At 29.9% G+C, this 17,198-nt stretch overlaps 1 protein-coding gene across 3 annotated transcripts; it reads right to left on the bottom strand.

The window, feature by feature from the left end:
• Window positions 1-973: 973 nt before the first annotated feature.
• LOC107613094 (uncharacterized) lies at window positions 974-5,872 on the bottom strand. Of its 3 annotated transcripts, none has more exons than XM_016314946.3 (6): window positions 5,545-5,872; window positions 3,107-4,306; window positions 2,974-3,024; window positions 2,801-2,899; window positions 2,250-2,420; window positions 974-1,387 (listed from the first exon to the last, which is right to left on the bottom strand). In XM_016314946.3, exons 2-6 carry the CDS (start codon window positions 4,280-4,282, stop codon window positions 1,208-1,210), a joined length of 1,677 nt encoding a protein of 558 aa, XP_016170432.1. In that variant the 5' UTR covers window positions 4,283-4,306; window positions 5,545-5,872; the 3' UTR covers window positions 974-1,207. The 3 variants fall into 3 exon arrangements, with proteins under 3 accessions (XP_016170432.1, XP_088352866.1, XP_020965592.1); XM_088496740.1 differs by having other exon boundaries at window positions 5,645-5,872; XM_021109933.2 differs by lacking the exon at window positions 5,545-5,872 and adding an exon at window positions 4,904-5,350.
• Between the last annotated feature and the right edge of the window lie 11,326 nt (window positions 5,873-17,198).

Below are 17,198 nucleotides of genomic sequence, written 5' to 3'. Positions count from 1 at the left end.
TGTCATTATTAATTTTTTATAATTATATTTTTTAATATTTTAATTTTTTTTAGATTTTGTGTGAAAGAAAAAATACAAATAAATTAAACTTTTTATAATTTGTAATTTTCAATTGTATTAGGACTAGGCATTCCATAACTAGCAATTTAAAGGATGAGTCCTACTTGTGCCCACCATTCTCACGTTCCCATACAACGTTGCCCCGTCATCATCATCATCGTAAATTAAAAATTATTCTAAATTGTTCGTCTTCGCTTCCAAAATCTTTTATCTTCAATTTATGTTTCCTTTACCATCGCCAAATCACTTGCTCTTCCCCCTGCATTTTCAATTCTATTGCTTCTTGTACATGCGAATTTATGCTTGAGCTCCCTTCTTGTGATGTTTTCTCACATCCTCTTTTAACTACATTTTAACTTACTATTATTAATGACTAAATTTTGTAGTTGATTATTTGATTTAGGGACAACCTTATTAATGTGAATGATGATGATCTTGTTCGTCATGTCGAACCTGAACTTTAAGAAAATGATGTTTCCGATGAAAATGGTGAAGATGAAGATATTGGAGAATTTCAATTTGTATTATGTTATATGAAACTTTGATTGTTTGTTATATGTTGAACTAGATACATATTTGTAAAGAATTTAAATGTGTGTTCTAAAATACTTGTTATAATTGTAGTACTATTTTAATTTATTATGTGTTGAAGTTGAAATTGTTAATTTTAAAAGCCTAGATTTGAGTATATATATTTAAAAAAATTAGGTAAACTCATACAAGTCGAGTTTGACAACCTTACTTATTAATGATAAGTACATAAACTATCATTCATTCTTTTGTTCGAAGAACTTGATCCTTCTAAAATCGCTCATCACAAACATAATGTTGAGATTGTTGTTGTGATCTAGCATATCCAAAAGAACATAAGCCTATAAGAGGAAGAACACATTTGCATGGCACTATTCCACAGTAGTTCAAATGTCTATTATCAAGCCAGTAGCTTGTATTATTATTAGTAGGTAATATAATTGGTGCGAAAATATTGGCTATGTACAAAATGACCAATAATAAGAAAGAGGTGAGAGGAGAAACTGTATTTTGTACAAATGTGACAAGAAAAAGGGGAGTGAGAAAAAATGAAGAGACGGCGGATAAAGAGAAAATGAGTCTTCCTCCATCTGTGTGACCTAACACCATGGAATCATCAATAGGATGAAGGTGATGATGACGACGGCGGCGGTGACGGCGGAGTTGATGACTTTGCCACTGATGCTTTGCAAATAGGGCACCAGTTCTTGAGCCTCAGCCATTGTTGGATGCAAACCACATGGAACATATGTTGACATTGCAAATTCCCCACCTCATCTCCAACCACATATTCCTCCTACATTCCCAAGTAAATCAGTTATGTTGTTTGTTAGTGTAATCTCAGAGTTCAATTGTAAACCCTATATAATATATAATATATAATATATAGCAACATCATAAATAACCATTCAGCAAAGATATCATTACTAATAAGAACACTTGGCCAACAAAGATATGCTTATACTAAATTCTAAATCACAAAACCTAAATCCCAATAGTATAAAAATAAAATGTTAAAAGTGTTGGTCCCCTAACATTTCTCAGAGTGATATTGCTATACATTGTTTGCACACTCATCTAATTAGATGCTTGTGTGTGTATTTTAAAACTTCTAAAATGGCGAACGAGTAAATCAACATCTATGCCAATTTAGCAACATATAGTTAGTTAGGTCAGCATAAAACTTCTCTATATTAACACTACATGCAACCTAAATCGGTAAATCCTTATAAATATGTAGATATGAATTTAACTTTGATACACTCATAGTGTAAGAGAAGTTGACACTATTATCAAATAATGTATTGTCACATTAATAATGTATCCAATAATGTCTAGATGTGAATTTGATTTTACTATACTCATGTAGAAGTTTTACACTATAATTATAAATCAGATAATGTAGTGCCACAATAATAATGTACTTAAATTGTCATGGAATTAAAAAGCTTTGGCATTACGTCAGTTATTTTAAATCGTCAGTGCATTAAAATTGGACTCTCTAATAACACAAACTGCAGCTTATGTATTGGCCCACGTATGATTCACCACAAACTAAAATCCATATTAACATTTCTAACTCGAACACACACTAACTCCATGAGAAACATAAAAAGATGCAATTATCAAATATCAAATGAGGGGGAAAGAAGAAAAACCTGACAGATGCTACATTTGGTATCGTCCTTATTCTTATTCCCATTGAAAGTCTCAGTTACATCATCTGAAGGTAAGGATTTGAAGAAACTTCTCTTTAGGCACTCTGATAATGCTTCCTCTGTTAGAGCTGTGCTCACAGAACCCATCCTCTCTTCCAAAGCTAATAGTTCCTATTATATGTAAAAAAAAAAAGGGGGAGGTGAGAATAGCTAAAGTAACTGAACAACCTTGCAATTCCAAAATAACTGTTTGCAATATCAAGGATAATAATGATCCCATCGTGAAACATCTCACAAAATAAAATTTAAAAAAAAAAAATCAAATCTCTCCCTTAGAAACAGAAGATCAAACATACTGTCATTAAGCAGCAATAAGACCTAGGTTATATAATCTTCAACATCGCTTTTAAATTTTAATATGCATTATTAAGAATATATTCATCGGAATATGTTCTAATACAAATGCTCTCAAAACCATTACGAAAAATATGGCAATAACCTACGCAAGTAACTAAAAAACTGAATTGTGGCACCTTATGACATTAACAAACCTCATATGACATGTTATCAATGTCCAACCGCATGTCTCTATGTTGATCATAGAAGTTTAGTCCAGTGAGGAGCAAGTTCGACTCGAGTAAAAGAATTTGCTGAAATACACAAAATGAATGCGTCAGATAACCCATGGCTGAAGTCAAAGATGTTTAGATTGATGAAGAATTACCTCGTGTGTTAGCTCAACATCTTGCTCAATTCTCTCAAGTGCCAACAATACCTGCATATAATTACAGAATATAATTAACTACCATGATTAAAAAGGGGGGAAAATGCATTCTCATGGTTAGAATAGAAGTTACCTCTGCAATACCATCCATGTTATAGCGTCGTCGAAAGTTGTCCCGATTTATAAGAGAATGAGTGATGCCATATTCTGTGGGAGACATAGGCATAATACCATACAGTTCATCACTGCTACTACCAGGTCTATTGTAAGAGACAGGACGGCTTAAAGGAGCCTCCAGAGAAGTGAGATGCAATACACCAGGAGCATTATGATCACCTGAATGAGGCAAAGTAGGTATCATGACAACAGGCTCATTCGATGCCACGGGATTAGGATTACTTTGGTTAGAAAGTCGTCCCCTCGCATTACCATTAGTCGGCCTCCGCGTTCTGACTGACATTACATTGCTGTCTGGCCTGTCCCTATTATTAGAAGGCATATTTCTGGGTCTTCTTGAATCAGAGATAGATATACCATTTCTAGGACCAGAATTCCGTCCTTCTAATGAAGAACCATTGATCTTCTTCCCTCTAGCTGTTGAACTACTTTCCCCTTCACAATTTCTCTTTTTTACTGTATCCTTTCTTCTATTATTGGCCGAGTCTGGTGGTTGAATGCCAGCAGGGACGACATCAGATATGGAGTTGCATCTGAGGTTTCTTAATCCGTACCTACTGGTCCCGGCTCGTGTTGCTGCGCCAGTGCTTTTAGTTTCTTGACCACGCAAACCAGGCTTTGGATGGAAATTCCTCCGTGATCCTGTATTAGATGATGCTACACTAGAGCTCCCTACTTCCATCTGCACAACACTACTGGATCCTACATTTTCTACTTCAGCTTGAAGTACTCTCCGAAAGTTTTCAGATGGAGGGACAAGATTTGAAATATCTGTCTCATCATGTACACTACTAGTTTCTGAAGAATCAGCCTCTAATTGAGAGGATAATGTCTTCCGAGGTTTTATAAGGGATTTTCCTGAGTTATTATTCCCTGTGAAAGTTCTAGAAGAACTCCCAATTGCTTCCTTACCACTGGATGTAGTTCGAAAAGAAGTTTTCAAAGATTTACCCTTTTCAGAAGAACCAATTTGAGAACCTTTAGGAGAGTTGACTTTACTACTGCAACCAAGACGGCTGCACACTTGACCATTTCTATCTCTAGTATTAGCAGAATCTCTAAACAAATGGCCCATCCCCTTTTTAGGGACTACCACCCCATCAATTGCTCTTTTTCCAGAATAGTCATCCATCAATTTTTTTAATCCCTTCAAAATCTGCAACATGTTATTTTGCATCAGTAAATGAAGAAAAAAAATGATAATGCTGATTAGGATAAAACATTCACTCATATTTTCAAATAATCAATCTAATTCACACGATAAACATGAAATTCCAATCGGTAAATCATATTTTTTCCAAAAATCTGCAAACAGACAAGAGTTCAGTTAACAGTCAACACAAACCATAGCTAGATGAAATCATGCAGAAAGCTTCTAAGGTTAGATGAAACAAATGGATATACATAGACATGCCTTGCTACCAAATAACAACACCTTTTTTCTTTCTTTTTAAAATAAAATAAATAAAAACAAAAATTACACATATATAAGACAAGTTACTATAATCTATCAATATTTACATATCATATAACAAAGGCACCTATTTTGAATTTTGATGAACCAAAACAGTACTCTTTGTAGCTTCATATGGACCATCAAGATGATATACATAATATATATGGATGATTCCGCCTGGATTTATCCATGTTAAACAAACAAACCAGGACCACAAATCTTCACAAAAAAACAATAACATCAAAAAAGGAAATACAACACATTGATAAAAGAAAGAAATAACAGCAGAATCAATACATGATTATGTGATGACCAATTCAATCCCAAAGCTGCAATGACCACCAAAACCACAAACCAGCATCATCTTATGACTTAAACAGAGGGAGAAAATAAAAACCTAATTCCTCAGAAACCAAATTATATTCTGAAGAACAGAAACCAAAAACATATATATCAAATCTTTTTTATTTTTTTTTATTTTTTTAGATTAAGGGGGAAAAAAGAGTTGAATGATAAGAGGGAGGGTTTGTTCCAGAAAAAAAGTGAGGGGTTCCTTCGTTATTAAAGGACGCAACTTTGCTTCAAATACTCTCCACACAAAACACATAACACGCACACAAAAGACTTGTTCTCCGCAATTTCAGCACTCATCACTCAAACAAACGAAACAACACAAATTCACAAAAAACCAATCACAAAATAAATAGCAAAAAGAAACAAAAATAATTATAATAATCACATGTAATCCGCAAAACACAAACAAACCAGTACCAAACACACCCTAAATTTAATTAAATTCTTAATTATCATCCAAATTAAAAATTCAACACGGTAATAAGTTTCCGTAAAATTATTTAAATATATTTTATTATTAGTATGAGCCGAAGCTAAGGAAAACCGTATTCACAAGTTTTTGATCGAAAAAAAAAATTCCTTACTCTCAATTCGGCTCCGAATATAAAGCGTAGTTGATGAAAAACATGAAGTGAATTCGATTAACGTGAGAGAAGACGAGAATTTTGAAAGTTTGGTAGCTACCTTTAATGTATGTGTGCGTGTTTTTTTTTTTTTTTTTTAATTTTCTTCTTCTCGTTCTGCGGCGTCGTTTTGGTTTTCGTTTTGAAGCTTTGGTAATATTAAGAGAGAAAGAGAAAAAGGTTGAGAGAAGAGAAAGAGAAAGAGAAAGAGGGGCTGAGAAGGGAACGAAGCTTTTTGGAGAGTTGACAGATAGAGAGAAAGAAAAGAGAAGTAGAGAAGCAGAGAGATATATAACAATATTACAATAATATATTAACCTACTTTCTTCTTTTCTTTTCTTATTTGTTTTATATAATTTATATTAAATGTGTAAAAAAATAAGTAATCACTGGTAAAAATATATATTTCGTATTTTATATATTTATTTATTATACTACTGTAAATAAATTTAATTTTTTGTCTACTATAAATTTAACTATTTTTTATAATGAATGTAATTATATTATTAATTATTTATTTAATTATAACATACGTAAAATAATATATAATAACTGATTTAGTTTTTAATTTATTTTATTTTAAGATGTTATCATAATTCCAATTTTTAAAGTCTGGTCGTATATATTTAGATAAAAGTTAGAAGTAGCAATAAAATAGATAGGGGCGAATTTGTCCTACTTTATAATTATTCGCATAAATTAAATTTTGTTTTTATTTGTGAATAATAAAAAATTATACTCTAATTCGTTTTTGTAATTGTAGTATCCGCTCTTATAACTATTAAAATTTAATAAATAAAATTAAATTTTAAAATTTGTATAATTATTATTATATATATAATATAAATTAAAATAAAAATTTAAATATAATATAATATTATTAATTATTTTATTAATTATATATATTACATATTATATATATTGAGATGAATATAAACGGATATTATTTAAATTCGATTTTACTCTGCTAAAAATTCGCATCACACCATAACAAATAATTATCTAAATAGATAAAAATGAGATAAATATCTACGAATTTGAATAATGTTCTCATCCCTTTGAAAGTTAGAAAAAAATCAGCCATTATGGTCAATAACTCAATATATATATATAATGTAATCATAGACCAAAAATATCTGAATTTATTTTTTTTATTGATATTAATAAAATTTGAACTTATAAATTCGTATTCAATGTCTAACTTTTTATAATTTGGCTATTTCTAGTAACTTTATTATGTGTTATAAAATGTTTTATTTTATTTTTCAAAATTTATACTGTATATTTATGTGCTCCTATGCATAAATTAACTTTTATTTTTATAAGATTATTTTTTTAACATAATAATTAAATAAATATTTTTTGAAAAAAATTGAACTTTTACGATGGTAGAATATTTTTTTGTGTTCGATAAAAGAAAATTCGTGAAAGTATTTGTATTTTGTAGGGTAAATATTAAACGAATTAATAATAAGATCTTCTAAAAAACAACAAATTTCTTCGATATTGTATTAATAAGATTTATATTTGATTCGATAGTTTGTTTTTAAAAAAAAAAGAATTTTATTAATTTTGAATTGAATTTTTGTAAGACAAAAAAAAAACATTTTTAACCAATTTATTAAAGTTAAGAATTAATTTTAGAAAAATATTTCAGGAGTAGATATCTTAAACTTAAATAAAAAAAAAAAAGCAACTATTAAAGTATATAGCGAAAGCTTGATGATATGATATTTTTTTTTTTATATAGAATCGGATTAGGAAGCTTGTGGAAATTATTTTTTAATTTGAGGAAGCTTTTTGATATGATTATCAATAGTGGTGATAATAAAGTATAATTATCACCATATTCAATTACTACGTAATATATATATAATATATATTAAATAATTGATGACCTGTTAATTTTGCTTTTTTAATGATTAGCAAAAGTTTATATTATTAAGTAGGAAAGCCTAACAAAAAAGGCAAGAAGAAATAATAGAAAGGGTGGCGATAGTGGTGCCGTCCAAATAGAAAAGCGAGATGAAAGAGATTTATGGACCGTTGATTTTTGAGTATGTGGGGACGAGAAAAGATTAAGGGCTAGGATTGACTGTTATGTCACACTCTAGGAACCTTATAATAAGGTGAGGCTCATTTTGTGGGTACAAGAAAAGAATGCCATTATGGCAAATGACCCAAAAGCAGTTGCTTTTTGAGGTGGCTTAAGGCTAGACCAATTTTATTTGCAAAGTTAGGAATTTCAACTTTAGAGGAAAATCACGTCCAAAAAAAAAAAAAAAACTTTAGAGGAAAATAAATGCATTTTTTTTTATTTTTCATGGAATCCCATAATTTGACAGATCAATAATTAATTAGTTGATATTCGACTTCTATTTAATTGTTTGTTGTTATTTAATACATTACTGTATACACAACACAAAATTTAAATTATTGATAAGAGAAAAAATGAGTTAATTACTCGACTAAATTAAAATAGTTAAAAATAAGACAAATTTATTATTTTAGGTTTTTTTTTTTACTAAAAAGGAAGAAAGGCATTGCAATTTTATCAAATAATGAGCAATAGGTTATCTCCTCTATATATAAAAAGGATTTATATAGTTGGATTGAATCCTCACTTATGTTTCTATTTTTCTTAGTATTTTGCTTTTGATCTTTAAAAATAGAATATTATTAAGTATGAAATTAAAAAAAAATTATTTTTTGATTAATCTTTGTTATTTCACACATCAACAGTACCATAAATAAAAAATGGATTAAGAAGCTTGTTACTAAATAATAAAATAAATAAATAAAACAAAGAAAAGAATGGCAAACGGCAATCACTCATACCCTGGCCTGCCTCTGCTTGCTTTATTTTTTCAAAGGTAAACCAAAAAAGACAAACTAATCTTCCTTACTACAAAATTATCAACGATCTTAAAAAAAATGTTAATTATAGTGTTATCAAAATTTTAATTATATTTTTATATTAATTTTAATTTTATATTAAATATTTTTTATATTAAAAATATTAAAATTAATAAAATATTTTTTTAAATTATATATAGTTAAAAATTTAATTAAATTTTTAATTATAAATATTTTTAATTTATAAATAAATATTCAATTAACTCTAATATTTTTTACATTAAAAAAATTTAATGATAAAATTAAAAATTATGTAAAGATTTAATTAAAAATAAAAGATATAGAAATATAATTAAAAATTTTATAAAACTATAAAAACTAATAGAATAATTAAACTAAAAAAAAGTAACCACATTTGATTTTAAGTGATTTGAAATTTCTTAGTCAAAATGTTAAAATTCGGATTCTGTAAATAACAACTTAATGGACCACTATATTTTTATTTTTTTTATGTAGTGTATAGTGTTTGTTTTAGTAGAAATAATAATAAGTATATCCTCTTATTAAAAATAAAACTATACACTATTTTATTATTTTAGATCTTTGAAGATATGCTATGCTTTAAAGAGAATTTATTTTGGGATGAGAAATTTTTAACAACATCATTATTACTCAAGAAGTTCTTTACTTTATGAAAAAGACTAAATCAAAGAAAGGCACACTGGCCTTTAAGATTGATATGGAAAAAGCTTATGACAGAGTTGACTAGAGATTTTTAACTCATACCCTTAAGAGCTTTGATTTTTCCAACTCTACAATTAATTTGATTATGAATTGTGTCACTGCTTCTTCTTTATCTATTCTTTGGAATGAGAATCGTCTGAATATCTTTGCTCCTAGCCGGGGTCTTAGACAAGGAAACCATATGTCACCCTATCTTTTTGTGTTATGTATGGAGAGATTAGCATGCTTTATTAGTCATCAGGTTAATTTGGGTTTGTGAGAGCCGGTTGCTGTTTTTTAGAGGAGGACCAATAATATCTCGTTTAATGTTTGTGGATAACTTGCTTCTATTATGTAAAGCTACAAAGAGACAAGTGCAAAATGTGATGTTGGTTTTAGAAACTTTTTGCAAAACATTTGGGATGAAGATTAATGTGGAGAAGTCTAAAGTGCTTTACTCCAAGAATGTCTCTGCAATAAGAAAAGAGGTTTTCACTGGGGTATCCTTTATCAGATTTGTCTAGGACTTGGGCAAATTTCTTGAAGTTACCCTTAGCCATTCTAAGGTGACCCATTCAACTTTCAATGGTGTCCTGGATAAGATTCGGAGTAGACTAGCAAGCTAGAAAGGGAGTTTACTCAATCGGGTTGGTAGACTCTGCTTGGTTAATTCTGTTGCAACCGCTATTCCCACGTCCTAAATGCAGGTCTCTATTTTTCCCAAAGGAATCATTAGTAAATTGGAGTCTATGATGAGAAATTTTCTTTGGAAATGACAAGTTGATGGAAGAGGACTAAATCTTGTTAGTTGGAAGGTACTGGTTACTCCAAAAAATATGGAGGTTTGGGGTTTAGAGATCCTTATTGTGTGAATATTGCTCTTCTTAGGAAGCTAGTTTGGACTTTTTTCCAGCAGCCAAACAAGTTATGGGTCCAATTGTTGGATGCCAAGTACCGATCATCTCTATATGGCTGTTCTAGTTGTCCTAAGAACAAGGACTCTCCCATTTGGAGGAGTCTTTGCAAGACTTGGGAAGTGTTGAAGGATGGGTTTGTTTGGTGTATTGGGGATTTGAACCAGAATTTTTAGTTTTTTAGTTGGAGGAGAGAAGGACGGTTATCTAATGAGATGGATTATGTTCACATGTTTTATTCGAATCTCTGGATACAGGATATTTGGTCGGTTGGTATGTGGTATTTGGATACTCTTTATTCTTCTTTATCTCAAAATCTGAAAGGTAATATTCTCTCTTACAATCCAAAGGTGCAAGCAGGTTCGGAAGTGGGTTGGTATTAGTTTGACTCTGCTGCCAAAGTCTATGACCCACGCAATGGTTACTTGTGATTGTGTAAGCAGCTGTTTGGTTGGGAGGAGCAGGAGAATTGACTTTGGCTTTGGCGTCAGCTTGTTTCAGAAAAGCACAAGTTTTTTGCTTGGCTGTGTCTTAATTAAGGAGGCTCTTCCTACTGCAAGTTTTCGCTTCAGAAGAAGAATGTCGTCATCAGATAGGTGCCCAAGATGTCTTTCTAGCTAAGAATCAGTTTTACATTGTATTCGGGATTGTCCAAAAACTCAGCTTGTATGGCATAGGTTAGATATTTCTTGTCATCCTTTGGATTTGAAGAACTGGTTCATGTATCATAACAGAGACCATCCGTTCAAGTTCTTTTCGGGACTTTGGTGGATATGGTAAGTAAGGAATAATGACATCTTTAACTCTCATGAAACCTGGCCTCCGAAAAAAGTGATTTGTCTGGCATTAACTTCAGAAAAGGAGTTTAGGAATATTTTTTAATTACAACGTATGTCCCTTCCCTCTACTCTAAATGGTTTTTGGAATTCCTCATCCATTAGTAGTTTCAAGATTAATTGTGATGCTAGTTATCTTGATTCGGGTCATAATGTTGGTTTTTCTTGTGTTATTAGAGATTGTAATGGGAGTTGGCAAATTGGGTGTTTAGGAATGATTGAGAGTAATGATATTCTTCAACTTCAACGGGAATTGTTTGCTATTTGGAGAGGATATCTTTTAGACTGTGATGTGGGTCAACGAGATGTTATTTGTGAGACGGATTGTGTGGAAGCGTTTAGTCTTGTTACTAATCACCAATATGATTTTGGGTTTATTGATCCATTGGTGCTCAACATATGAGATATCATACATTGCAATTGACGTGTTGACTTTCGTTTGATTATGAGAGATACAAACACAATGGCAGACACTATGGCAAAGATGACGATGAAGTTCAACTTTCTCATGTGAAGTTTTCTTCACCTTGAGAGAAGTTTAAGAGTAGTCTTAAATAGAATTGTCCTTCTATTTAAATAATTATTTATTTTATTTATTTTATTTTTTTGTTTAATTTATTTAAGAAAAAAAATATCTTAAATTTGGATAAGAATGAAATTTTCACTTGAAAAGGTAAAACAATACTACTTAATTAATAAAAGTAAAAATAGAAATTTCTTTCATTATTGTTAACCAAATTAAAGAAGTGAAATCTGAATTTTAAAATATCTTTACTCAATTAACCTAATATATTAATAATATTTAATTAGCAGTATCATCGGATGCATCTCAGATTATATATAATATTTTTATATCCTAAACATTTTATATTGTAATTCTAACACTTGAAATTGGACATTATCTAATATTCAAGTCCCTTTTTTTTTAAATAAAAAAACACACACCTTTTTTGGTGGAAGTTCCAAACAAAATACTTAAGCTCTGAACTATATAAAATAGTTGTCTTCTCTGACTACGCGGAATTTTAACTGCGTTGACTAAACATTTCTACGATTAATATTTTATCCAAAACAAGAAAAGACAATTTAATATTTTAGTTTATACAATTTATTTCATTGTCGCTTTGGTTAAAAATTAATATTTTCAATCACCCCGTCTTTAAAAATGAAGAGGCCATAAGTTGACTATTCTTGTCACAATTGTTCACTTTTGGCGATCAATATTTTTTAGTTAATATGAAGAAATTGACTTCTTAATTCAGAAGAAATAACGTCTTACGTCTCTGTTAAAATGAATTCGATACAATTTGAATTAATTTTGAGTTAAAAATTTATTTGAATCAAATATTAATTTTACTTATAGTATAATTTAAATTATAATTTTTTTAAAAAATTCGATTCAATTTTAAATAATTTGAATTGGATCAAATTTGAAATTGTTTATAAATTAAATATATATAATAAATTTTAACATTAAACTTTAAGTAACTAACAATAACATAAAAGTTTCAACAGTTAATTCTCTATATTCAAGTAATTTTATATTTAAGTTCATCCAAATAATTTGAGTTACACGTTTCTTTTTTTTTTCTCTCCTTGTGTTTTTTCTTTTTCTTTTTGTTTCAAATTCACGCTTCTTCTTGGTCTCTCCTGATGCTACATCTTCTTCTTCTTCTCCTCTTTTTTTATTATTTTTCAATTTCGTTACTATCGTCACCAACAACACTTCTTCCTTCCTCTTCCTCCTATTGAAATTTCGTCTCCTCCTTCTTTTTTATCTTCTCCTCCATCATCATAATCATCTTCGTTAACGTCATTGTCTTCTTCTAATATGTATTGTCGTTATCGTTATCATCGAATTCGAATTTATATAATGGACAACTTTCGGTTCATTTGGTATTATACCATAGTTTCGTTTTGAGCTAATTTTCGGTTCATTCGAGATGCAAGTGTTTTTGAATTTGAATTTATATAATGGACAATTTTCGGTTCATTTGGTATTATACAATAATTTCGTTTTGATAATATTTTCGGTTCATTTGAGACGCAAGTGTTTTTGAATTCGAATTTATATAATGGACCATTTTCGGTTCATTTGGTATTATACAATAGTTTCGTTTTGATAATATTTTCAGTTCATTCGATCACCACAAAGAATCAAAATCAATAAAGATGCTAGCAAAATATTGGTGTTGTTGATGATGACGAAAATGATGATGGAGGAGGAAGAATAAAAAGAAGGAAGTAATAAAAAATTTCAAATAAAAAAAAAACAGAAAAAGGAGAAGAAGGGGGAAGGGGAGATAGATGTGGTAGTATAGTGGTGCTGACGATGACGATAATGAAAAAAATATGAAGAAAAAAGAAGAGAAGAAGAAGAAGCAACAGGAGGAGGAGAAAGAAGAATACAAAGTCCCGCAGCGAAAATTAAATGACTTTGATGAACTTGGATGTAAAATTGCTTGAATGTATAGCGGTGACTCATTTAAAAATTAACAATAGCATAATAATAGAAATAAAATTATAAATTAGTTAAAATAAATAAATAAATAAATCTTATTTTAAATATAAAATATTCACTAAATAATAATAATTCATGAGTAATATAAAAATATATAACAAAATAAACATATTATAAATAAAATTGTACATATAATAATAAAATAATAATATTATAATACCTTATGCGATTTAGATTAAATTGGATCAATTTTGAGAAGTCAAAATCCTATTCAATTCATGCAATTTGTCAAAAATAGAATCCAATAAAATTCAAATTAATATGCTTTTAGTCAGTTTTTGATTTAGATTGAATTAGCTTAGTGATTTAATTTAAATCCCTAAAATGAACAATAATAATAAATTGTACTAAACTAAAATATTAAATTGATTTGAACTTTGAAGTGAAGGCGCTATAAAAATTTTAAAATTTTTATATTAAATAAAATTTATTAAACTTAATGAATACGAAATGAGAATATTTATTAAAATATCTTTAATTATTAAAACAAAGTTAAAATTTGTCTTTATTTGTAAAAATTTTAGTTCTTTATGTCTTATTTTTTTGAAAATAGTAAAAGAATTAAAATTTTAATTCTAATCTTTTACTATTAAACACAATATTAATTCTAAATCTCTCAATTTCAGTTTAAATTTTTAGAAACAAATACTACCTTATTGTATTTACTTTGAACCTATTTTTATTGATGCAAGCTTTGGAATATTAGATGCTTTTGCTTATACTTTTAACTTTAACAAACACATACAAGCAATAAGCCAATAATAACATTATTGGATTCACATTCGAAACTGGGTAAGTCAATGAGTCTCAGTTTCAGTTTCAATCTTTTTCTGTTTCCCTAAATGTTAAAGTTTGTTACTCACTGCTGGATTATTATTATTATTTTCAAAGATTTTAATTCTAATAACAACAAGGGAAAAAATATTGTGGACCAAAATGACAACAGAAATGTACTGGTTTCACTTTGGCATACGATAGAGACCACACACACTTGGATTTGGCTCCAAGCTCCACCATTTTATTGTTGATGCATGAACCTTTTCTTTTTTCAGATTTAATAAAATCAAATACATGTGTAATCAAATATGTTAATATAATTTCGAATGACACCGACCCTATTGGGTTCTATCGTAACTTTCTTTTATAAAACTATAAAAGCACGTAATTCTTTATAAACAACAGGAAATAAAAAAATAAAGAAAATATGTGTTAAAAAAATAAAAAAAATAAATAAATAAAATCTTGCAGAAGAAGAAAAAAAAAAGATACCAGAGAAAATACATATGTAATCAATATTTTAAAGAGAGCCATTTAGATAAAGATGTCAAAAACGTCTTTTTTTAAAAATATTGTTTAAAAATTAAAATTTAACATATATAATCAATTAAATTAAATTATTTTTATTAAAATTAGACTGGACAAATCACTTTAGCAAAAAAATTAATAAATTAAATTTTAAATTGGTATAAATTAATATTTTTTATAAAAAATTACTACAATATCCTTATTATAAAACACAACTAAAATATCCCTATTATATATATATATATATATATATATATATATATATATATATATATATATATTTATTGAAAACTTTAAATTCTAATCCTATAACGATAGGGAAGAAAATGGCTAGAATTTAGAATTCTCAAAATTAATATATATAATAAGAGTATTTTAGTCATTTTATATAATAGGGGTATTGTAGTCATTTTTTATAAAAATAATATTAATCTAGACGGATTCAAAATTTGATTCACTATTTTTCGGTCAAATTAATTTGTCTGACTTAATTTTAATAAAAATAACATAATTTAAGTGATTATATGTGTTAAATTTTAATTATTAAAAAATATCTTTAAAAAATGACGTTTTCTCCATCTTTATGGGAGCATCCCCTATTTTAAATTGGTTATAATGATTTTGTACAAATATTCTCCACTACAAATCATTATTCCATACAAGTCCATACAAATCTCTTTAACTTAATTCACTTCACGCGTTATTATCTAACCAACTTTTTAATATGCGCATGAATATATATCTACCTTTTTTGAAAGAATTTCGTTTTCATTTTTAAATTTTCTCAACATTTTCGATCTATGTTCTCTTTCATCTCTGCATTCTCTGCGTTTTCTCTTCGTTCGTTTTCTACGTTTTTTAAATCAAGCTCTAAAACCAGTTTTAAACAGTTATCTCGTTAAAGATAATGAATAATTCAAGTTCAAATTGTCAATTGAACCAGAACAAAGTTTATTATTGTTTTGAATCCAATCAAGTGGCTGAGATGTAGTTTGATTCTAGTTAATGTTTTCGTTAGTAGTTTATAATTTTGTAGGTGAATAATATTATTTTTGTTTGTGAAAATTGTTATTCATCGTTGATGGTTTGAATTGAATGTAATGTAAGAGTTCTGCATTAAAGAAAATATTTTTCTATAGAGGTAATGACCAAATCAGTACCCGAAAGATTCAAACGCTGACATTTTGGTACCTCACTATTGTTATTGACAAAATGGTCCTTAAAAGATTTTAAAATTTGACAAGCGTACCCACGAGTTCACCGGAGCACATTTCCGGCAAGCACAGTGCTGACATGGCCACTGCGTTTTGATGACATGGCAAATACCCTTCCCCACCCTAATTCTTCTCCTTCTCCTTCCCCCTCCCCAACGCACTCCCCCCTTCCCCTTCCTGAATGCATTCTCCCCCTCCCCAACCCTAATCCTTTCCTCCCCCTCCCTAATCCTAATCCCCCATCTCCAACGCACTTCCCCCTCCTCAATCTAAAATCCCCCTTTCTGAACCCTAATCAATCCCCTTCCTTAACTAATTCTCCACTAAAACCAAGACAAGCTATTACCTTTACCAGAATTAATTAAAAACCAACATGCTGAAAGCATAGCATAACAGAAGAATACTACAGCATCAGAGTAGTTTTGAAAGAAATGGTGGTTGAAGAGAACAACAGCAACAACAACAATGGTGGGTGGGCACCAATAGGGTCTCCAATGAATGTGAATGTGCAGAGCATAGATGACTCCCATTTGACCAACTTTGAGAGTTCAGTCAACGCTGTCTCCTTTGGCTTTGTGGCCACTGCCATCCTCATCTCCATGTTCCTTCTCATGGCCATCTTTGAGAGGTTCCTTAGACCCAACAACTCCGATGAATTCTCCCCCTCTGCTCGCCGGACTTCCACTGATCTTGAGCCCCAGATGGCCTTTCCCGGCAAGCTTGGTCACCCTTCACCCAAAAGTGCTTTCTTTCATGCCAAAAAGTGCTTTCTTTCATGCCAAAAGTGCTTTCTTTTTTTGGTGTTTTACTGATTTACTCTTTATTACTCTCATATTTTCCTGAGGAATGCTGATTGTTGCAAAGTGCTGTTTTTTACTTCAAAAGTCTTGCCTTTTTTTTATTCGGGGTAGCTAAATTTGGGTTTTGGATAATTCATGATGAGGATTCTCTGACAAAAGATGAAGATTTAGTTTCCTAATTCTGGTTGGCGACAGCAGTGAAGACGAAGGGGAGATAGAGTTGAGAGTGTGAGACACTGGGTTGGGAAGGGGATTAGAATTCAAAGGGGTAAAGGAAGGGGATTAGGGTTCAGAAAGGGGGATTTTGGATTGAGGAGGGGGAAGTGCGTTGGAGATGGGGGATTAGGATTAGGGAGGGGGAGGGAAGGATTAGGGTTGGGGAGGGGGAGAATGCATTCAGGAAGGGGAAGGGGGGAGTGCGTTGGGAGAGGGGGAAGGAGAAGGAG

The sequence above is a fragment of the Arachis ipaensis genome, chromosome B8, assembly GCF_059453495.1.
Source record: "Arachis ipaensis isolate K30076 ecotype BB chromosome B8, ASM5945349v1, whole genome shotgun sequence".
In the NCBI taxonomy this organism is placed as follows: Eukaryota; Viridiplantae; Streptophyta; class Magnoliopsida; order Fabales; family Fabaceae; genus Arachis; species Arachis ipaensis.
Note: the sequence above shows the minus strand (reverse complement) of the source record. Positions and strands in the feature narration are given on the sequence as shown.

Bases quoted from the DNA above. Each gene is read 5' to 3' on its own strand.
- LOC107613094 (XM_016314946.3), bottom strand. From the start codon at position 4,282: ATGGATGACTATTCTGGAAAAAGAGCAATTGATGGGGTGGTAGTCCCT. The intron at 3,025-3,106 runs GTAACTTCTATT...AATTATATGCAG, and splicing joins ACATGGATGGTATTGCAGAG to GTATTGTTGGCACTTGAGAG. The intron at 2,900-2,973 runs GTAATTCTTCAT...TGTGTATTTCAG, and splicing joins ATGTTGAGCTAACACACGAG to CAAATTCTTTTACTCGAGTC.